Raw genomic sequence first — 20,539 nt, forward strand, 5'->3', positions numbered from 1 at the left:
GTGGTGAGAAGTTTAGAGGTATGCTCACTGCTCTCTGTTTTGACCCATCAGGATGATGCCATGCAGGAGGACCGCTACCTGCAAATAGCAGGGAAATGCACAAGCAATTGCTTAGCCCTCAGCCCTCCTCTAGCTGCAATCTACTGTTCTGCTGCTGCTCTTGGCACTGTATGAGCCTCCACCCAGTCACAGCACTGAGCCCTTCCTGCCAATTCCCACCCTCCCCTCCACCACAGCTGAAGGCCAGTGACAAGCACCTTGCTTGGGCTGGTTCCCAGCTCTGTCTTGCACCCTTCCCTAGAGCTACAGCTTACAGGTTTTCATCATCCTGACAGTCTCCCTGAGCTCTGAAACAGTCAACAGTGAGAACTAATGCCCTGACTTACTTTCCTAAGTGCCTTACTCCTTGTATCCTAAACCACTTTTGCCCCCCTGTATTAGTGCTGGACCATGCTATGAACAATAAGATACAGTTTATTGCCTCTAGAGAAAACACTACTGGGAACAAGAAGGAATGTGTGTTGGGTATGCCCTGTGTATGCTCAAACCCCTACATAAAAGAAAAGGAAAATCTCTCGGGGCTTGAAAAAAATTGAAGTCATCATTACTCAAAGCAGAAATGCTTTGCAGTCTTCCTGAGCATCTCCTTTCAGAATTATGGTCACCTGGAGTGACCATAAAGTTCCTCTCTTCTCAGCTTTCATACAACTCTGCCCACACTTAAAGTATTTGCTGTTACACAGTCCTCACAAAAAGTCACTTTCTTTTTTTCTAGTATCAGGTCATGTATTGAAATGTATTTTGCTTTCTGTTCTTCTTGGAGGGAATGATTGGATGAGACAGGCCTCAAGACTCTGGCAAGGAACACTTACAGTGATCTCAAATTACAAAAAAGACTACTGAGGAGTCCTGGATCATAATCACAGGCATTTTCATTTGATAAGCTGTTAAGTGTTTTCTGTCATGAGTAGGATTTTCAGATCAACAATCAGAACACAGTATGAAATAGTTAGCTATGGTTTTCAGGATTTGGCCATATCTGTCTCTGTAAGAAACTGGCCAATGCCCTGTTGCCTTAGTTCCATGGTAGCCCCCTTTGCCACCTGCTGCTCCCAAACCATCTACTGGATTTCCACAGCTATGGTAGGTATTTCTTCAGAAGCAGCATGCAATAGGCATTTTCAGGAAGGAATAGATGTCCAAACTGGACATAACAGGCATCAGTTATGACCTAGATTTCAGCCAGCCAAACACATCATCATTCTGCAGCTACTCAAGTGGTGGCTGAGTCCAACTTCCTGAAGCCTAGGGCTTCTCGAGACAAAGAAGCAAGCTCTGAGTAACACCATTCGCCCTGTTCACTTGCACAGGTCTAGCTCTGAGGGCAACGTTCTCCTGCAAATCGATGTCCACACACAAGCTGCTGAATGCCTGTCGTTGTGTACAAGTGACACTGAGGGCAGTGACATGGCATGCTTATCCGTTTGCAAAATGATGAGGGAAAATCCTTGATTATCGCTGCAAAGATATTACACACCTGCTGAGCCGAGGACATGGAGCTATGCCCCCAGTCATCCAAAGAGAAAAAGGAACCCCATCTATGCCTACACCTGGATTACCTCTGGTACACCTGTGATCTACAGATAATATTGAACAAATATCCTATACTCCTCATGAAGAAACTCACCATGTGCCTATAGTGAAATGAAATACTGGCAGTTGGGGGTTTTTAGTCTGCAAAAATAATTGCCACATTCTTTTTTTAAAGTCAATACCAGACCCTGGTAGTCTCCCTTTTTGTCATGCAGTGATAAGCTCAACATAAATCTCCATTAGGGATGACTTGCACATCCCTGAATTCCCAGCTCTGGCAGTTATACCAGTTAGCCCTCCTGCGGCAGCTCAGAGCCGGCAATAAACAGTAATCTCCACTGTGGCAATTTGTTCCATATCTTTCATCTCAGCCACACCTGGGAGATAATGAAAGAGCTGTGTCTAGCCCACACTTAGATTATCTTTCACCATCAGTGGCAAACTGCCCTGCAAGGATATATAGCTCTCCTGGCAATGCTGAGATTCTTCATACACCTCCAGCTGCTGCTGACAAGTAAGAGCTTATGTAGGCTGCGACACCAGTGCAACGCAGTGAATGGTGCATACTGCCGTCCTGTGTGGTCCCAGGTGGCAGTTGACTCAGTACTGCCTGGATTCTCCATAGTGCTGATGTGTTAGCAACAAAGATAAAATAAATAAATTTAATATGCCTTCTAAACTGTGTCTGCACTGCGACTACCAAAGTGCTCGTGAATCAGAGATCAGAATCGAGTGGATACTAGAGCTCATAGAATTAATTTATTTTAAAATATAAGCAACTATGTTCTAAGAGGTTTAACTACAGCAACATAGTAGCACAGCTAAAATACAGCAGTTTATGAACTTGCTTCATCTGAAAGATCTATATAAATTTAAACTCTTCCTCAAATTCCAGAAGACATACTGTCATTGTCTAAAACATAATGGGAGAGTGAGGGTTTTGTAAGTATGACTTTTAATGCATGCTATTATTATATAACGTATCAAAGCCCTTTATTTTTCCTGACAATGTCTCACAAGGGTTAATATATATATACATATAATTGCAATCAGTATAGAATTTATCTGCACGCTTACAGAGTGATGACTTTGACCATTCAAAGGAACACTACGTGAAAGCAAAACAAAATGACAAGGGATCACTGGGTTTTGTTGCAGCCCTTTGTTTATAAGGAGTTTTCTTGAAAGTATCTCTTACAGAGCTAACTCACTTTCTTTACATATCATCAGTGAATAGCAGCCTACATCTTCCTTTGGCCTGCATGGCACTAATATTCTGAAGTTGTACTGCATTTAATCTGACAAATTTAAGATATTTGCATGTATCATCAAGACAGGATAAGACTTTGCTCTATAAAGATTTGAGGAATGTTAAGCTAAAGGAAAATGTTGTAAACAGAATTAAAAAAAAAGAAAAGAAAAAAGATACAAACTGACCATGGAAAACCTCCAGAATTCATGTCTAACTTTCAACCTAAGCATCACAGCAACAAGAGTCTAGAACCTCGCTCAACTTCAACCAGCAAGACAAAAATCCAACATCTTTAGCATGAAGCTTGGTCAGTTTTTGAAAGTCACGGTTGTACGCAGCAACAGGCTGGACTCAGTCAACAGGCAAATTCCTTCCAGGCTCATGTAGTCTTTCACATACTCCCCAAATCTACCTAATGTTGAACTATACATATTTCATATTGCCAAAAAGTTGGAATTTGTTGGGGGATTTTGGGGGGGGGGGGGCTGGACCCTTACAATTAAACACAATTTACAAAAATACCCCCTGGGATCTGTCAGGTAGCACTGAGGAGTCCAACCTCAATAGCACCATGGCCAGATTTAGGCGTTGGCGGGGCAGAGCGGAGGCCTGACTGCGCTCCACCACGGCAGCGGGCTGCGCAAAGCCCAGGGACACGGGCTGCAACAGGGCCCTGCACCCTGCTGCGGCCTAAGATCATGTTCCTTACGTGACCTTTGCTCAGCCACATTTCATTACCAATAGCAACGAAGCAGGATCCGCTCACACAAAATAAAAGTACTCCTAAATTGAAAAAAAGGAAAAGAAAAAAGAAAGAAGAAAGAAAAATATAGTTGGATCTCAGAATAATTAGTATGTAGACATGGAAATTCTTAATAACATGTTAACTATTGTTGGAAAGATAATTTGTGGGAGTTTTCTAGCTCCCTGTCAGCACTGCTTATCTGCTGGTTGGTATTGTTTAAAAAGACAAAAAGTTTAAGCTTTTCTGCCAACCACCTATTTTTTTTTATTCAATAAGTCAGCTAGAAGTAGAACCAAATTGAAAAAATTAAAAAAGACTTCTGCACTTTTATGCACCATGGAAACAAGAAAGCTATCAATCTGCAACTACCTAACTTAAACCCATTTTGAGATGAACAGCTTTTGCTGCAGCAGTGTAGCCAAGAGGATCAGAGATGTACAGCCTGTGCTTGCCCATAAAGATGGGCATACTTTATTTTTTGCTTCAGTCTCAAATGAGTACAAATGTTAAAGCATATTGGACATTGATGTCAAGGTGCATGTTAAACAGCATTACAATCTAATAAAAGCTACAAACATTTCTTCTCAAGTAATTTCTTACAGCAATGTCAAAAGGAGGAAATAAAAATAAAAATATTCATAGTCTTTGTCTAAAATCTACTGGGATAAGACTACACATTGATTTCCTAAGTGACCTCATACCTTCAAATTTTCTTCTTAAGCTGAAATATTCCTTGCTTGAGCCCTACACAAGCTAGCTAGTTTTTCAAAATCAAAGATTCAAGTGGTATTCTTTAACAACATATACTAATTTTATTTTTTTTCCACAACGAAAACATAGTTATTTTTTAATGAAGTTATTTGTCTGATGAACTACTTCAGCTCACAGGTTTATAATAAGTGTTCAGTCTATAGCTTTTGTACCTTTCAAATGTTGATGCTCACTTGTGAAAATGCAAAAAACGCATTTTAAAATCCTCAGTATAGCAAGACCTTAAAGTTACCCATGTGCATAAGCATCATATGCGTCACATTACCCCATTCAGTGGGATTCCCCAAAGCCGGACACAGCTTAAGCACTTTACTTGTCAGATTTGAAACTCCCATGTTAATTAAGGTTGCTCTGAGCGGAATTAATGGTTACAATTGCCTAAGGTGCTGATGGCAGCCAATGGCCTCTCTAAGTTTGGACTCACAACTTGACTAAAATAGACAGACGGAGTAGGTATAGGATATTTTTAATATCTCTAGTGAATACAGAATCCAAGTTTACCAAGATAATACAGAAAACAGCTATCCTAATCACAGATGCAGGAGGAATCAGCAGGGCAACTGAAGCAATGGCAACTCTACTTCTCTGCAACAGGCTAATACTCCTACCCTTGGAAAACAAGAATTGGATATGCAGCTGGTTCTTACCAGAAATAAACTGCAGTTAATCTCTGACTCATTAGCATGACAGACTACAAACCAGGGCAGCTAAAGAGCAGAAATATATGTATGATTCAGTCCACTCTGTTATTATACTTACATAACGCACTAAAACCAGAGTGAAAACTATTTCCTATTTCTACTCATGTCACCCCAACATGAGTGCTTCACAAGTGGGGAAGAGGACCTGTGAGAACTGCCTACGTACTGCAGCTGTAACTCCAACTACTCAGACCAACTCCAAACTATCTACACAGAAAGCTATCACCACAGAACAGTTATTCTCCACCTCCTGAAGTCTTCACATCAGAATAAGGTATCTTTCCAGAGGACATCTGTTATCCAGAAGTAGTTACTTAGTTTTGTATGTGTGTAAGTGTGTGAAACAAGAGTTCAGACAATTTAATATACTTCCTTTCAGACTAAAATTTGTGGAATTAATTGCATTTTAAACATGTGCTAACTGGCACAATGAATATGGTCTTAGAAAAACTGTAATACTGATCAAGTACATGACATTACCATAATGATATAGGCACACAGAGCGTTTTTTTTCCTTTATGTACTTTCATGTAATTTCTTAAATCCCAGCTGGAGAAAAATATGTCTTGTCTTCTGTCTAGTTCTACTTCAGGTACTACCAGTCTGACATTTTGCTTTCAGGTTCTTGTAACATCAGTATTGAGATCAGAGATATTAAAATTTAGAAAATCTGACATGTCAAATTATAAAAAAAAGTATCTGAGAACAAATGGAAGAACAGACAGACTGAATAAAGATGCAGAAGAAGGGGAAGAAACAGAATGATGGGAGAGAAAATACAGACAAATATAAAAAAAAACAGACAGATGAAGCAAACAGTCTAAAAACATTAAGCATTGTTGAAAAATAAAACAGAACAAATATAGAGCTATAAATTCATACATAAAACATATAAGCACAGATACTATCAGCATGATCTACTAACATTTCTGCACAAGAATAGTACAAGAGAATAATACTCATGTGAGTAATGTCATGCACAAGAGGTTGTAAGATTTGACCTTTCACCATTTTGTGTGTGCGTGTGTGTATATCTGTAAAACAATTAAGCAGGCATTTTAACTTTGAAGAAGACAAAACTTGAAAATAATAGGACCTAAGGGAAACCTTTACCATGAAAGCTGGAGGAACTACAAAGAACTGAGAGGAATACCCCACAGATTAATTATTTGACAATACAACTAATGTTTTTGTTACAGTTCTGTTTGAACCATAATATGCAAACTGCAACTTTTACTTTATATGCGGAATGCCTGTTGGAAGAAAGCGTGACCAACACGTGACCTTGAATTTGGGGAATCCTAATTAACCCTCTAGCTGCTATCTGGAAGAAGTCTAATAGCAGCTCCAAAATGGGTAGAAGCTACTTGCCCTTGAGGGACTCCTGTGGTTTCGTGAGACACTGGCTGCTCGTTTGCCTCAAACCTGTTTATAATAATGAGAAACTCTTATGAGGAAATAAGCAACGGGTGCACCCAACAGAAGAGTAGAATTCCCTTGAGTGATTAAAGGGGAGCTAGATGTCTTGCCTTTGAATCATCTACGTGATACAGCTTACTGTCCTCATTTTACGGACAGGAAGAAGCTAAAGCCCAGTGCATTGCTTTCCTACGATCAATTGGGAAGTCTGGCAGGGCCAGGAATGGAGTCGAGGGGACAAGGTCGCTTAGGATGACAGTGTAGACCATTTTCCTTTAGAAGGAGGCATTACAACATTTGATAGCCTATTAGGAAGTGTTTTACAGGATGCTAGAAAACATGAAGTAAAAAAAAATCCAAAATTTGTTTCTTCATTTTACAATAATTAAACTTTTTGTATTAAAAAGTATCCTCACTTTGAATCTACAAAACCTGCATTAAAACACATTAATCAAGCAATCTAAAAAACACAATCTTCCTTCTCCAAGAGCTTCTGCCTGTGGATTGCCAAAACGATGTAAAACCACATGTATATATGGATGCCCAAAATATGTGGAGCCTGACATTCCCAAAATTACTACCATCCTGCTACAACACCAGATTGCCTCATCTCGGATGCTTCAGCAGACTTGTAGACTCTTACACTAAATTCTCTACCTATCTCTAGCACTACTGTGCTTCATCTTCACCTGTAGAATTAGAACAATGGAAAAAATAGGCTTTAGCAAGACTAAACATAGATGAAAAACAGTATTCAAGAAGTAATACCATTAGCAACAGTCCTCACTGAAACTACAGTGGTCTTAATTTATGCAAGACTGCAAAGTCTGTCTTAGAAATACTTCTGGCAAAGTCAAATTACTCCTTCAGCACCATTCATAACAGATGATTATACAGGACTTCTCTGTGGAGAATATTGTTTTTCCTAAATAATACAAAATAATTATTTAGATTAATTCAAATATAATATTTAGAATTTGCAAAATGTTGCTATGTACGTAAGTTTATGGAAATGAGAGATGAGCTTTAAGAGTCACAATATTGTGGGTCTTACAGGATTACAGGAAGTACATTTGTTTTTCTTGAAAATATTCTTGCAGCAGGAGTTACCTTTAGCCTATAAAACATAATTTCTCCTCACACCTCCTAAAGTAGAACATGCTTGCCTCTAAAAATAAGTCATGATGCTATCAGCAGCCCAGGGTACTTTTTTTTTTTTTTTTTTTTTTTGGCAGAGGGAGCCTGATGCATCCAAAAATGAAGTAAAGGGGCGACGACCAACTGGCTGAAGCAGCTGGTTTAGCCCCCCTGCAGCCATCCCACGAGGTGGCAGCGAGGCTGGCCCCGCTGCGCCCACCTCCGCGCGCCCACGGCGGGACCCCGCAGGGGTCCTTCCCGCCAGGTAGCGCAGCAGAAGGGCTGCCAGCTCCTGCGGCCACTGCTGGGGTGGCATCACTGGGGGCATCGCTGGGGACATCGCTGGGGTGGCATCGCTGGGGGCATCGCTGGGGGCATCGCTGGGGTGGCATCGCCAAGGGGACACCCTCCACCTCGGGGAGTGCTGGGGAAGGAGCCCCTCACCCCGACGCAGGGGCAGGCTGGGCGCAGTGGGGGGCCTGTGTGCACGCGTGTGTGCGTGTACCATCGGGCGTGTACGCGCACGGACGCGTGTACGTCTGTTTGTCTGTGTCCGCGTGTGCCGTGCGTGACTCTGAGTGTCTCTGTGTCCCCGCACACGTGTGCGTGCGCGTGTTGTGTCTCTGCACGCGTGCGTCTGTCAGTCTGCCTGTCACTGTGCGTGGGAACGACTGCGTGTGCAGTGACTCCGAGCCTGTGTGCGCGTTGTCTGCGTGGGGTTGTGCGTGCGTCTGTCTGTCCGAGCTCCCGCGCGCCAGGCCGGCAGCAGCCCCGGGCGGCGGCCGCCGCTCCCGGCCCGGCCCGGCCCGGCCCGGCGCCGCGGCGAGGGGCTGCGGGCGGCCCCCCGTCTCGGCGGGGCCCCTCGCCGCGGCCGCGCCTTACCCTCGCCGCTCCCCGCCTGCTCCGCCATGGCGGCAGCTCCGCGCCGTCGCCATGGCGACGCCGGCCGCGCGCCAGCCCCGCCCCGCCCCGCCGCCGGCCGCGGGCCCCGGCGCGAACCCGGGCCGGGCCGCGCCAGCGCAGGCGGGCGGGCGGCGAGGCCGGGCGGGCTCCCGCTGCGCCCTTCTCTGAGCGTTTTACGTCGAGTTTCCCCAGCAGCTGCATCATTTCCTCCGTATCTGGGCTGCGTCCGAGCGAAGGAGCGTTTCGCTGCAAACGCCGTCGCTCCGAAACGGCTGCGGCGCCCCCGCGCTCCGGCCGCGCCGGCGGAGCCGCGCAGCTCTGCTCCTCGGCGAACCTCTGAGCAGGCACGTCCGCAGTTCGCGCTTCTTCAGACGCTAAAGACCGCTGCGAAAGTAGAGAAAACACGGCTAAAATAAGAAGTAATACTCCAATATATTCGGGGGGGGGGCGGGGAAGTTTTAATGAAATCCCCACAGCCAGAACCTTGTCCGTGCCACAGCGGATGCTCATTTGTCGGATGTTTAAATTTGGCACGCTCGAGTGGGTGATTCCTCCTCACACACACTTCCCACCTCTCAAAGAGACCCTCGCCGTGGGCTCCGCATTCGTGGAAGCCTGGCGTTCCAGACAACCCACCGAGCAGAAACGGGACCGCCTCGCTCTAAAAAACAACTCGCTTTTTAACAACGTTAGCTATTGGCAGGAAACAGAAATCCACAGTGCCTTTCAGCCGTTCATTTCTGCGTTTTTATCGAAGGTAGCTCAGAATAAAGTGGGTTTAATAGATACCCAAGAAGAGCACACAATTACTCCATTGGGAAAACAGCTGATCACGCTCCCCGAACAAAACTGAATCCCTCTGAATGGTCATCTGTAGACTTGAACAGTTTATGAAAGTAACTACGTATTTCAAAGTACATATTTGACAGCATAGGGAGCATGGATTTGGTTCCTCACAGGTTTATAGAAGCAGCTTTGGTGAGAGTAGCATGGCAGTAGGAAGAGGACCTAGCATCAGCAGAAGGAAGGGCCGTTACCTCTCAGTCTTACAGTGGCCCCGTTTCTTATTCCCTCAGCCTGTGTGCACACAAAACCTTTGCCTCTTCTGGTTGTGTGTCTGTGGTAGATGAGCCACATTTTTGAAACTGAAGAAAAGTGCAAAATACGTTGTCAGACAAGCTCAGAGCTTTCTTACCACTTCCCTCCCCTGCCCCAACTGTGAAATTTCATGTTCTCCAATACTGCTCTCCAGCATTAGATTTCTGTTGTTATTTTCCATATTACCTGATTCAACATAGAACTTTCAGAGCTATTACACAAATGCCAAGTTATTCAAAATGTTTATCAGGCTCTCCTCATAAATGCTTTTAAAAATCCTGTTCCAATCTCATTTAGGTTTTCATGCCAAATCCATACCCAAAATATGATCAACCACCAGTTTTAAAATAGATTTAGATATTGCTTATTGGGCTAATTTATTAAGAATCTTGTGTTTTTATAGTTGCCTTTGATGTCTCAAAGTGAGTTCTTGCAAATATGAAGAGCTAAAGCAGTAATTCAGTTCAGGCCAGTACTTTTAACATCTTTCCAGTAATTTCACCAGGGCCTGTGCTTGGCCTACCTCGCCAGCCCCAGGGTTTGAATGCATGTCTTCTCCCCATGCTTGCTTTAACTTCCTCTGAGAATGTGAGCAACAGAAGCACTGTATGAAAGCTAAAAAGAAAGGGAAAATCTTCACTTCCAGCAGGATATTGCGTACTCACAATGTCTACATCCTATCGTAGCAGCTGAGCCAGACCTTCACCAGCTGCTACAATAGCTCCCTTAGGACAGCATTATACCAAGTATATAAAGCTACTGGTCAAATCCTAGATTTCTGCACTCATTCAGTGTGATACCTTTAACTTAGCTGCAAAATCTTCTGTCACTTACAACTATTATTAATATCAGCAAACAATATTTTGCCCTACCCTGCCCATGTTGTTGAGATTCCACTCATGACATTTACTGTAAATCAAAGTGCTTTGTCTGCATCCCCTACCCCAGCCTAATATCCTTTTGCTTTGAATAGCTTGTGACCAAATGTCAGCACCTGTTTCCCCTTCTTCTCCCACCTCCTGATACACAGAGTTGAGGTGTCTCGGCTGTCTACAGAAATAGAACAAAATACAGAATGAGAAAGCACTTCAAAATGAAAACTCACTGTTTAAAATTTCCTGGCAACATATCTCAAAAAATGAAGGAAAAAATGTTAACAATTATGATGCAGATGAAATATTGGACCTGAACCACATGATTGTTTCCTTTCTAACTTAATGCACAGACTCTCAAACCAAGGGTATGAGTGGGCTGAAACAACTAATCGTGTTTTGGCACAGACAAGTACAAAAGGAAACCCAGAACTACTAATTCAACAGCTTGGAATATCAGCTGCTACATGCAAGATCTTTAAAGAGCTCCTCTGAAAAGAACATACCCTTTTAAACTTGTAATTTTTCATATAAAAATGTCCAAAAAAACCTCAGGGAAAAATACAGAAGAAACCAGCAATGTTGATACTGTCTGAATCCACTGAAGCCTAACAGAGGTAAGGTACCCATACTTCTGCCCCTGAGTAATTTCATTACATACATTCCTCTCAAATATCAGGAAGCTATCACACATTTTGTATATTTTCTGTGCATACATTTAGAAACTCTGGTCATTAGAAAAAACAGCACTAAAATGGGAAAAGTGATGTAAAAGATCAGGTATTTTCAGGAGACGTAATAATGTCCTACAAAGTGCTGACCCTCCGTGGTTTGGGGATTGCAGCATTTTGACACATCTTTATTGTGAACACTTACTGAACATCTTCACTGTGGGACTTCCTCTGTGGAGCCGTACAGACCAGATAACTGAAGACACAAAGATGTGCATTCATTTGCCCTTCACAGAGAAAGCAAAGTAATAGCTATGATTCTGTAACTAGAGTCTACCTTTACTCCTCTGCCTAAATCCCTACTGCCAAAATGTGTCTCTGTGTGGCAGTGCCCTTTTCCATCAATCAGTAGAACATGAAAGATCCCAGTGCATTTGGCACCTTCATTCCACTGTTCTTTTGGGATCAGCAGTAGATTCAAGTGAACAGCTTCTTCAAAACAAAGTATTAACAAAACATTATCTGTTAACTCAAATGACACAGAGCAACCAGATAAAAAATGAGAAAAAGACTATTCCTTTGTATGCTGTGTCTTCCCTTCAAATTTTGGGTAAATTCCATTGAGAGCAGATACCTCATTCCTTGATATGTGGGAGGGAAACATCTTCTCTTCCTGCTTGTTCACTTTCTTACCTTAGAGTCTATTGATCCTATACTTGGACCAGATGAAGAGAAGCCTCACAGAGTGGGCAGAGCCAGACAATAGGCAAACCCAGCACTAACAGCTCTACCATTGACCTCTTCAAGACTGCTGGTATTTTCATCACGGCCTTATCAATATATTTTGTTTTCTTTTTGAAAAGGAAAGAAAAGCCTTTCTAGTGCAACTCTGACTAAATTGACGTGACAGTTCGTTCATTTTCCATGTGGGTAATAAACAAGTACTTAACCCAAGAAGCCCAAACTCCGTCCTCCTAAATAAGCTATTTGAAGGTATGATTTCATGAGACATAGGGAGTTCACTGAGGTTGAAAGGGGAGAATCGAGGTCTTCTATTCTTGCCCTTTTTTCTCTATTGCTGACTGCACATTTGCCTTTTGCTGGCTCTGACATTCATTGTGAGCAGATTTGACTCACTGATGTAGCAAAAGATAATTCATCAAAAGAAGGTTGTTTTCTGCCATGTTAATAAGTTCAGCAAAGGGTCTGACAAGCACCTGAACCTGCATAGACAGGGAGTTGGACCGTGCAATTAGAAGTGAGGAAGAAATATGGAAGAAGAAGGCAGAAAGTGTGAGACATTCTTTTGGAAGGTGAAAGCTCAATTGTTGGCTGAGTCTGTAAATCAAACTCAAAAAAAAGGGGGAAAAAATAGGTTTAAAAGCAGTTTATAATGACAGCATTTCAAATCCTTCTCAGTCCACCGGATGGCACTGGAAGTGCCCAGGCATGCTGCCCATGTATAGGTATGATCCTATGAATCTTCAGGTGCTCCTCTCCTGCCTCAGCAAAGCTGGATTTGGGGAAAGTAACTGAGCATACATTAAAAAGATTTACTAGGAAAAGGGAAGCACCTCTTCCCCTCAGCAGTATTCCTCAATGTCAAAGTACTACTGACAGTTCTTAGCCTCTGGGATTATATACCTAAAGAGCTATAGCAGAAAAGAAAACTTTACTTCTATATCAAACTGCCTGGATGCTGTTCTCCAGCCCACCCAGACACAGAGATGGCCCTGGGGATCCACATATTTTAACCTTCAGACTTTATTAACATTAATTATATCTAGAAATGAAGCCAGAATCCATGAGAACACTCTGGCAAGAACAAAATACAATAATCCATCTGCCTAGCAACACAGGTTGCCATGAATACTTCTCCCTGTGCTCCACACTCAGCATTGGCTCTTCATTGAATACAGAGCCAGGTTCAAGAGTCCTGTACTGGTAATGAAAGCCTGTTTCCTTGCATGAAGACCTTGGTATCTATATCCAAGACACCTGTGTTCCTCTGGAGTCTAGAAGTTGGCAGCCAGCAGTGTGCAATTCCTGCATGAGGGAGACAGGACTTTCCGAGCAGCGAGACTTTGTCAGTGGAAGCATGCTTGCAGGAGACAAAAGTGATGATGTTGGCAGCCCCAAATAAAAGCAAATGCCATTTTTCCTTTCTATTTCTTTTTCAAAAGTTCTTCATACTCATTTCAGTACCATAGCAAAAAAGCCCCAGATAAAATACTACCACATCTTTCAACTTACATACTGAGGAGGAAAAGAAGTAGTGTAGTACATGAGTAGTACTGAATACATGGAAATACTGTGTGTAATCCCTGGCTTAGGAATTCCTTGAGCTACAAATCATCTGCAGGAAACAGAAAGAGTATTTAGGATAGCCAATTGCCTTGTTCTCTACTTAGCATCTGCTTTAGGCCACAGTTGGAAATAGGATACTCAAAGAGAGAGACTTTTGATGTGACCCAGAAGGCTTGCTTTTATGTTCTTCAAGAGGAGAAAGACTCTTCTTTTTTCTTTTTTTTTATTTTTAAGAGAGGCCCTCTGATAATATAGTCCTCTAGAAGATGTAGAAAATATATTAGAAAAAATAACCAGAATCATGTTTCAAACTAACATTTAGACAATTACAGTTGAATGGGAGTATCGAACACAGGTGTTATGTTAGTGTGACAAACACTGTGAATCTAGCCTTAAAAAAAAATCTCTTATTTTGTTGTTTGTTATATGATTAGATTCTATTCAGGGATGTAAAGGCCATGCCTTAGGTAAATATGCCCAAAGTACATTCTGCAAAGCCATCAGCCACAACATGGGGTCAGTTAGCTTTGTGGTGTCATAGAGAGAATTCCTATTTCTGTTAAGAAGGGAGGAACTAAGGGGTAAATATTACACATCTGAATGATTGATTATGGCACTTAATGGGTTCAGATAAGGCATAATATAATATTTTTTAATATTCAGGAAAATCACTCCAGTGTATTCATAGCAGAATTACTTTCTTTTAGAACTTCTGTTAAGATTATTCAGGTGTCAAGATATTGCTGCCCTCACAAGGTTAGTAATTATCAAAATCAAAATGGATCTGGGCATAAGAAAAAAACACAGATCTAAGCATCATTTTGGATGTTTATGTTTTCTTCAGAATGCAAGTTTTCATTTATTAAAAAAAATCAAGACCATCTGCCTGTGAAGATATGTTTGGAGGATTTCTGTAGCATCCTTTTAAATCTACACTAGGATACTAAAGGGAGAAAATCATGTTCCCTCAGAAGTCCCATTGGCAATGTGTTCAAGATTTCACTTTACAAGTCTGACCCACTACCTGCTCAAGTTAACTTCAGAATTTCAGTAGGAGTAAGGATCTGTGCGCTCCAGCTTAGTTTGATTCACAATTTGTTCACCTTCTGCTAACAAAATGGCACAGGATTAAGACAAGTATTATAACTTCATCTCAATGCTCATTCATCTCAGCATTTTTTTATTCAAAGGATTACTTGCATTGCTAGCTTATTTTTCCGGGTTCCTGACATTTTATTATTGCCTAAAAATAAGCTTTAACTTTGTAGAGGTTAAATTCATTTCCCTACTTAAATAATGTTAAATTCCTGATAAATGGAGATATTAGCCAAAATATCTGATTTGTAAACATTCCTGTGTAGACTTACCACTGTGAAATGAAACACATTTTGAAATAAAAAATATAAAGCCTAATACTTTGTTGCTAGAAGAGGCAAAAAAACGAACAGAATTAAGACACTTTCAAGGAATATTACTTCTACCTTTAGAATAAGAAAGAAATTGAACCCCTTTTTGATTCCTCAGGAGGGTCAGAAAATAGATAACTATTGAAAATCTAATCTATTTTCAGAGATGTGGCATGCTGGCTATGAATGTAAAATATTCATACCACAATAGACTTTGTTACAATGTCAAAAGCTGAAGTTCAGCCTGTTTTACTAGGAAGAGTTGACATTTTGGTGTATTCTTCATTCTAAGGAACTGGAAAAATAAGCTATTGAAAGTGCTTCTCTTGTTGTAAACTTTACCAGGGTAACTATTTAGATATATCATAAATCTAGAAAAAGAAATCATTTGTCTACTGGGCCATTTAGACATGGTAACTCAAACTAAGAGGAGCTAATTAATACTCAGGATTAATTAAGGGTTTTCAGGGGTGCCATGCCAGAGTAGGCAGGGGCACCATCTGCTTTTGTAGCACCTTCTCTGCCCTGCCCCAAGAAGAACACGACCCTGAAACGATGAAAGCAGGAAACCAATTCAGCTAAAAGATGTTCTTTTTTGTTGTAGTGGTTGCCAGGTTGTGAGCTGGGCTAACGCAGCAGAAGGGACAGTGTTAGAACAAGTAGCCAGGGACTATGGGAACCTGGAGTGGCCACTGAGCATCAGCATGAGGCTTTCAGCACAATCCTCCATCAGCAAGTGGAGGGGACTTCTGGTTTGTAGCTGGTTTCTGCTTTTCCAACTCAGATACGTGCCATCCTGAACTAGCTGCAGTCATGCTCTGCTCACGCAGAGGCACACAGAGGAAGCAAAAGCAGGGCCTGAAGGAGAAAGAAGCATCATTTATTAGACTACCTGACAGAGCTGGAGAAAAAGAGACAGGTTTTTGGATATATAAGCCCCTTTTCAGGTCTGAAATAAAATTTGCATTCCTTGAACAGAATACAGTGGTAACAGTTTTCAAACAAATTTAGCTTTATTATGTTAAATCATTTGGACTATTGGAGAGAAATGGTTAGTGGGTACCCACAGGGTAAAGGTGAATGTTTGCAAAGAAAGATGTGGTAAGGATATTAACCTTGTGGGGCAGAGGGATAAAAAAAAATATTACTTGCAGAGCCCTAAGGGGTGGGGAAAACTGAAATGTGCTAAAATGTTTCTAATAGATAGTGTATGTAGATGCAGATAAAGGGCATTCAATAGGAAGAGGCTACTTACATATCCTGATAAATCCATTTAAATTCTCTTAGGGTTGGACATTCAGAGCAGGGTTTATGCAGCTGTACAGTGAACCACAACCAGGAAAATGAAAAACAACCTGAAAAATAACACAGGAAAAACAGGCAACAAAATATTAATGGGTTGTTTCTCTACCAGGTAAGTTCTGGTTTGCTGAGTGGCCACACAAACATGCACAATACAATGCATGGAGTGACAGCAGCTTAAGCCACTGTTGTTGCTCTGACAGTTGCCCTATGCACAGTTAGTTGTGAAACTGTCCTCAGTACTCTTTATGCTATTTTTGGCTATTATTTTTTTTTTAAAAAGGCAAATTTGGAGAAGGAATTTAGCAATACTGAGGAAAATGATACAATTCTACACAGAGGGAATGGGCTGAATAATGCTGAGGACTTCTTTTGTTCCTAATGATCATTTTGACTTAGTCCCGTGGACATTTATATCCTTTGTATGTGTAGTTCCATTTACTTCTGTAGATTACTCGCATGTGCAAGATTACTCCAGTGTGTAAAGATTTGTAATATTAGGTCAGCTGCAATCAGTTAAAGAAGTTATGGCTAACAGTTATTCAGGACAGTGAAAATGGAGTGCCTAACTTATGTACAAGTTTTAAACTGCTATCTGAACTTTTACAGAGTGGAATACAAGTTTAATAATCCAGCTTAAACTGAAGATCAGTAAGCTCCAGGTAGATAACTTCTTCCCAGTTTTATGTCATTAGCATCATGGTTTACTATCAAGGATAGCACAGCCATGTAAGTAAGTTTAAACATGGCATTTTTCACAGTTTGAGATAGTTATTTTCTTATAATTGCTAATTGAAATTACAGTTAAATCAGAACATTTCTTTTATCTGCTTTATGTATGCTTTCACAATACAGCAGTGTTTTTGGCATTGCTGAATACATCATCTCCGTCTTGAGAGGCATAGTTACTGTGAGTTTAGATCAACTCAGCTAAACACAAACGCTAAAAGGGAGGGTAAGTTTTAACTAAAACACAAGATCTGGAAGCCTGAAGAACAAACTTTGCTGCAATGATTTGAGGCAATACTTTTTTCTCTTGGTGTGCTTACCTTCCACTGCTAGTTGGCATCTCCCCTGCTCTTTAACACAAGAATCAGAAAAGGACAAGCAGGGGTGCTCCAGGTACATCTTCTCCCTCCCTTTACCTCACCCAGGTTGTTCAGTGCAGCACTGCACACTTGATACTTTAAATTGATAAACTAAAGCTGTGGCTCAGGGAGTTATACATCCCATTTTGTCACTTCTCATACAGTGCAGCTGCTGGGAGAACAAGGTCTTAAACCATTGCAACTACACCAGACAGAATCTGTCAGTAAAATTACTTATGTGTTGTTTTTCTGTTCCTAGACTTCAACTGTAACAATAAATCTTTTAACTCCCATTTTGCAAACACACAGGTAAGTGATTTTGCATCTGTAATCGCTTGCAGGATTGAGATCAAACTTCCAAAAGCTTCAGATGTCACTGAAAAGTGACATTGTATCATCTTTCTATTGCATATGGACTGAATAAGCAGTGTACAGTTTTGTACAGTTTTTAGAATAGTATTTATACCTCTTTCCCCATTCCCTTTGCAAGTAGACTGTCTCTTCAGATATAGTGTGGAACATCCAAAACATGTTGGAAATATGAGATTGAAGAGAGAACTAAAACAAGATATTAAAGAGTTGGAGTTTAATTTGTAGCCACAATTACAAGCAAGTGTAGCAGCTACCTACAGAGCACATACCAAGAAAGGTGTGTGGAAGGAATGTGTGGTCTAGGGCAGATGACATACCCAGCGACGACTGGGCCTTTTGAAAAGGTTCTCCTTTTGTGTGCTTTGTGCCTTGTAAACATCCAAAGGTGAACTTGGAAGCAGGCACATCCCTGGAGCCTTCCCTTCCATGGCATCTGCACTCCTCCTCTTTCTCATAATGAAATTTCTGCATGATAGGAGAAATCCAGATTTCAGAAAGATGTAAGTAAACAAGCCTATGGTCTCCTCCAAATCACAAGACACTATTGAGCCATCGTGTTGATCTCTATTGAATAGGAAGGTGGTGCAGTAGCACGTTCTCCCTTTTGACTGATGGTCAAATATAAACACTCCTGGTCTCACTAGTAAGCCTACATGGCTACAGTAGTTTTTTCAGTTCAGTTTCAGTAAGCAGTTCATCTGCAAAACCTTCCAGAATGGCTACCAGAAATCTGCCAAGATGCTCAAGAACTAATCTGGTAGCCATGGAGATAATATACATGATTCTTCTGATCTAAAATTTTAGAAGTCTGAGAATTCCTTGTTCTCCTAAACAACTCTAGCAGCCAAAATTTTCAGCACATGTTCAGAAGTCCGGTTTCCAGAGAGACTGAAAATCTCCTCAGTAAACATGACACAGTCCCAGGCAGATTAAGAGAAGTTGTCTTTGTGGGATTACCTTGATTCAACAGTAGAAGGAAGAAGCTGATTTTTAGAGCTCTCTTTTTATCACTTTCCAACTATATTCATTGCCATAAAATAGGAATGCATAAAGTTATCACCTTGAGCTACTTGCTTCCCTAAAGATTTGAGAAATGAGAAATGCAGAGGAAAACCTCTGATTTCAGACTTTAGAAATAGTGAATACCCATCTCTTTTTCTCAGTAGGGACAAACTACATTAATATCAGAGTAAAAGGGGAAAAAAGCTCCATAAATTCACAAATCAGTCAGAGCTCCAGGCCTGGCATCTGGAGCTGCATAAGATGGTTGTGAAAGTCTTGATGCCATTAGCAGCAACCTAATGGTTCTTCATTTTGGGAAGATGTCTTCTGCTGCTTTTGAGACACCCATCCCCAAGTCTTTTGTTCTTTCTCCTAACATCCTTTAATAACCTTGTGATTGTATGTAGTAGATAAAAGTTGATTTTATATTAAGGATAACATTTCAAAGGAAAACCTGGCATATAATATCTGCTTTTGTCAGCTTGGCAATTGCATATAATCACATGGAATTAATCCATTTAACCTTGTATCATCACTTGGAAATCAAGAATAAAAGTTCTGATATCTGGAAGCAGGAGGAAGAGTATGTGTGATATTTCTTGAGAAAGACAAATAACTGCACTGGGAAGAAGAAAAGATTTGTGAGATACTAGTTTTAGAAGAAGAATTAGAATGAAAGGGAGGGTGTCAAGGGGACGAGGACAAACTCTTTTCAGTTGCCCCGTGTGACAGGACAAGAGGCAATGGGCAGAAATTGAAGCACAGGAAGTTCTGCCTGAACATGAGGGGGAATTTCTTCCCTGTGAGAGTGACGGAGCACTGGACCAGGTTGCCCAGAGAGGTGATGGAGTCTCCTTCTCTGGAGATCTTCAAGGCCTGCCCGGATGCAACCCTGTCTACCATGCTCTAAGTGACCCTGCTGAGCAGGGGGGGTGGACTAGATGATCTCCAGGGGTCCCTTCCAACCTTACTGATTCTATGATTCTATGATTCTATGATTCTATGAAACCTAAATGAGAGGATTTCAAAATAGATCAGAAATGAGGAACAGACGTGAGAAAATACAATCAAATGCTTGAAAATAGGAGCATTAGAAAACGAAAAGATGAAAGAAAAAGCATATATGGATTATCTGATAGAAAAGTTGTATTTGTCAGCTTTGGAGCTTTAAGTTTTGAAAAACTGAAAAGAGGAGGATCTGGTGAACCCAAATATCTGCAGATCTAAATAGCTAACAGAAAAATCCGAGTCTTCAGGCATATACTTGAACTCAATTCCAGTCATGAAGCATATACATATACTTAGCTTTACCTCACACAAGTAACACCAATGAGTTCAGCAATAAGCTCTGGTAGTGCAAGTCGCACTTCTCCCTCTCTACACCCCCAGTTTCAACAGATGTAGCCACAGTAAAGACTAGAAAAAAGAAGACAGAAATCAAATGTAATCTCCAATTCAGAGAAAATATCAGACTGCTAAAAATACTAAAATAAAATTCCTCTGTATTTTCTTTAGAAACATGGTTCCAAATATACCTAAAGAATAGAAAGGGAGGAGATAACATACTGTCATCCAGTATTAACAATGTTATTATAAAATATAGGCTGTTTGTATTTTAATAAATTTCTGTTCTCTGCAACAAGCAATGTCATTGCTCATTAAAATACTGTTCCATGATTTTCCTTTTCTTAATTTTAAGGACTTTCCCATTTTTATTATTGCCTAGAATAACAAAATCTCAGAGGAGATTCCAGGAGAAACATTAATAAATTGGTTTAACAAACTTAACCAAAGAAGCAAAGCCACTTTCGAATTTCAACAAAACTGATTAAAATCCAGAACATGCTCTGGAAGAGCAAAGTGTTATTCAGTGTATTTGTTATCTTCACGTTATTCAAAG

General features: G+C 41.0%; 1 protein-coding gene across 1 annotated transcript in view; it reads right to left on the reverse strand.

Moving 5' to 3' along the window:
• EFCAB2 (EF-hand calcium binding domain 2) overlaps positions 1 to 8,535 on the reverse strand; it is a 32,579-nt gene extending 24,044 nt beyond the window's left edge. The window contains exon 1 of the mRNA XM_062573638.1: positions 8,501 to 8,535. Coding sequence (XP_062429622.1) covers positions 8,501 to 8,528 — 28 coding nt within the window. The 5' untranslated portion in view covers positions 8,529 to 8,535. The remainder of the gene's footprint in view (positions 1 to 8,500) is intronic.
• Between the last annotated feature and the right edge of the window lie 12,004 nt (positions 8,536 to 20,539).

The sequence above is a fragment of the Rhea pennata genome, chromosome 3 (assembly GCF_028389875.1).
Source record: "Rhea pennata isolate bPtePen1 chromosome 3, bPtePen1.pri, whole genome shotgun sequence".
NCBI classification, from domain to species: Eukaryota; Metazoa; Chordata; class Aves; order Rheiformes; family Rheidae; genus Rhea; species Rhea pennata.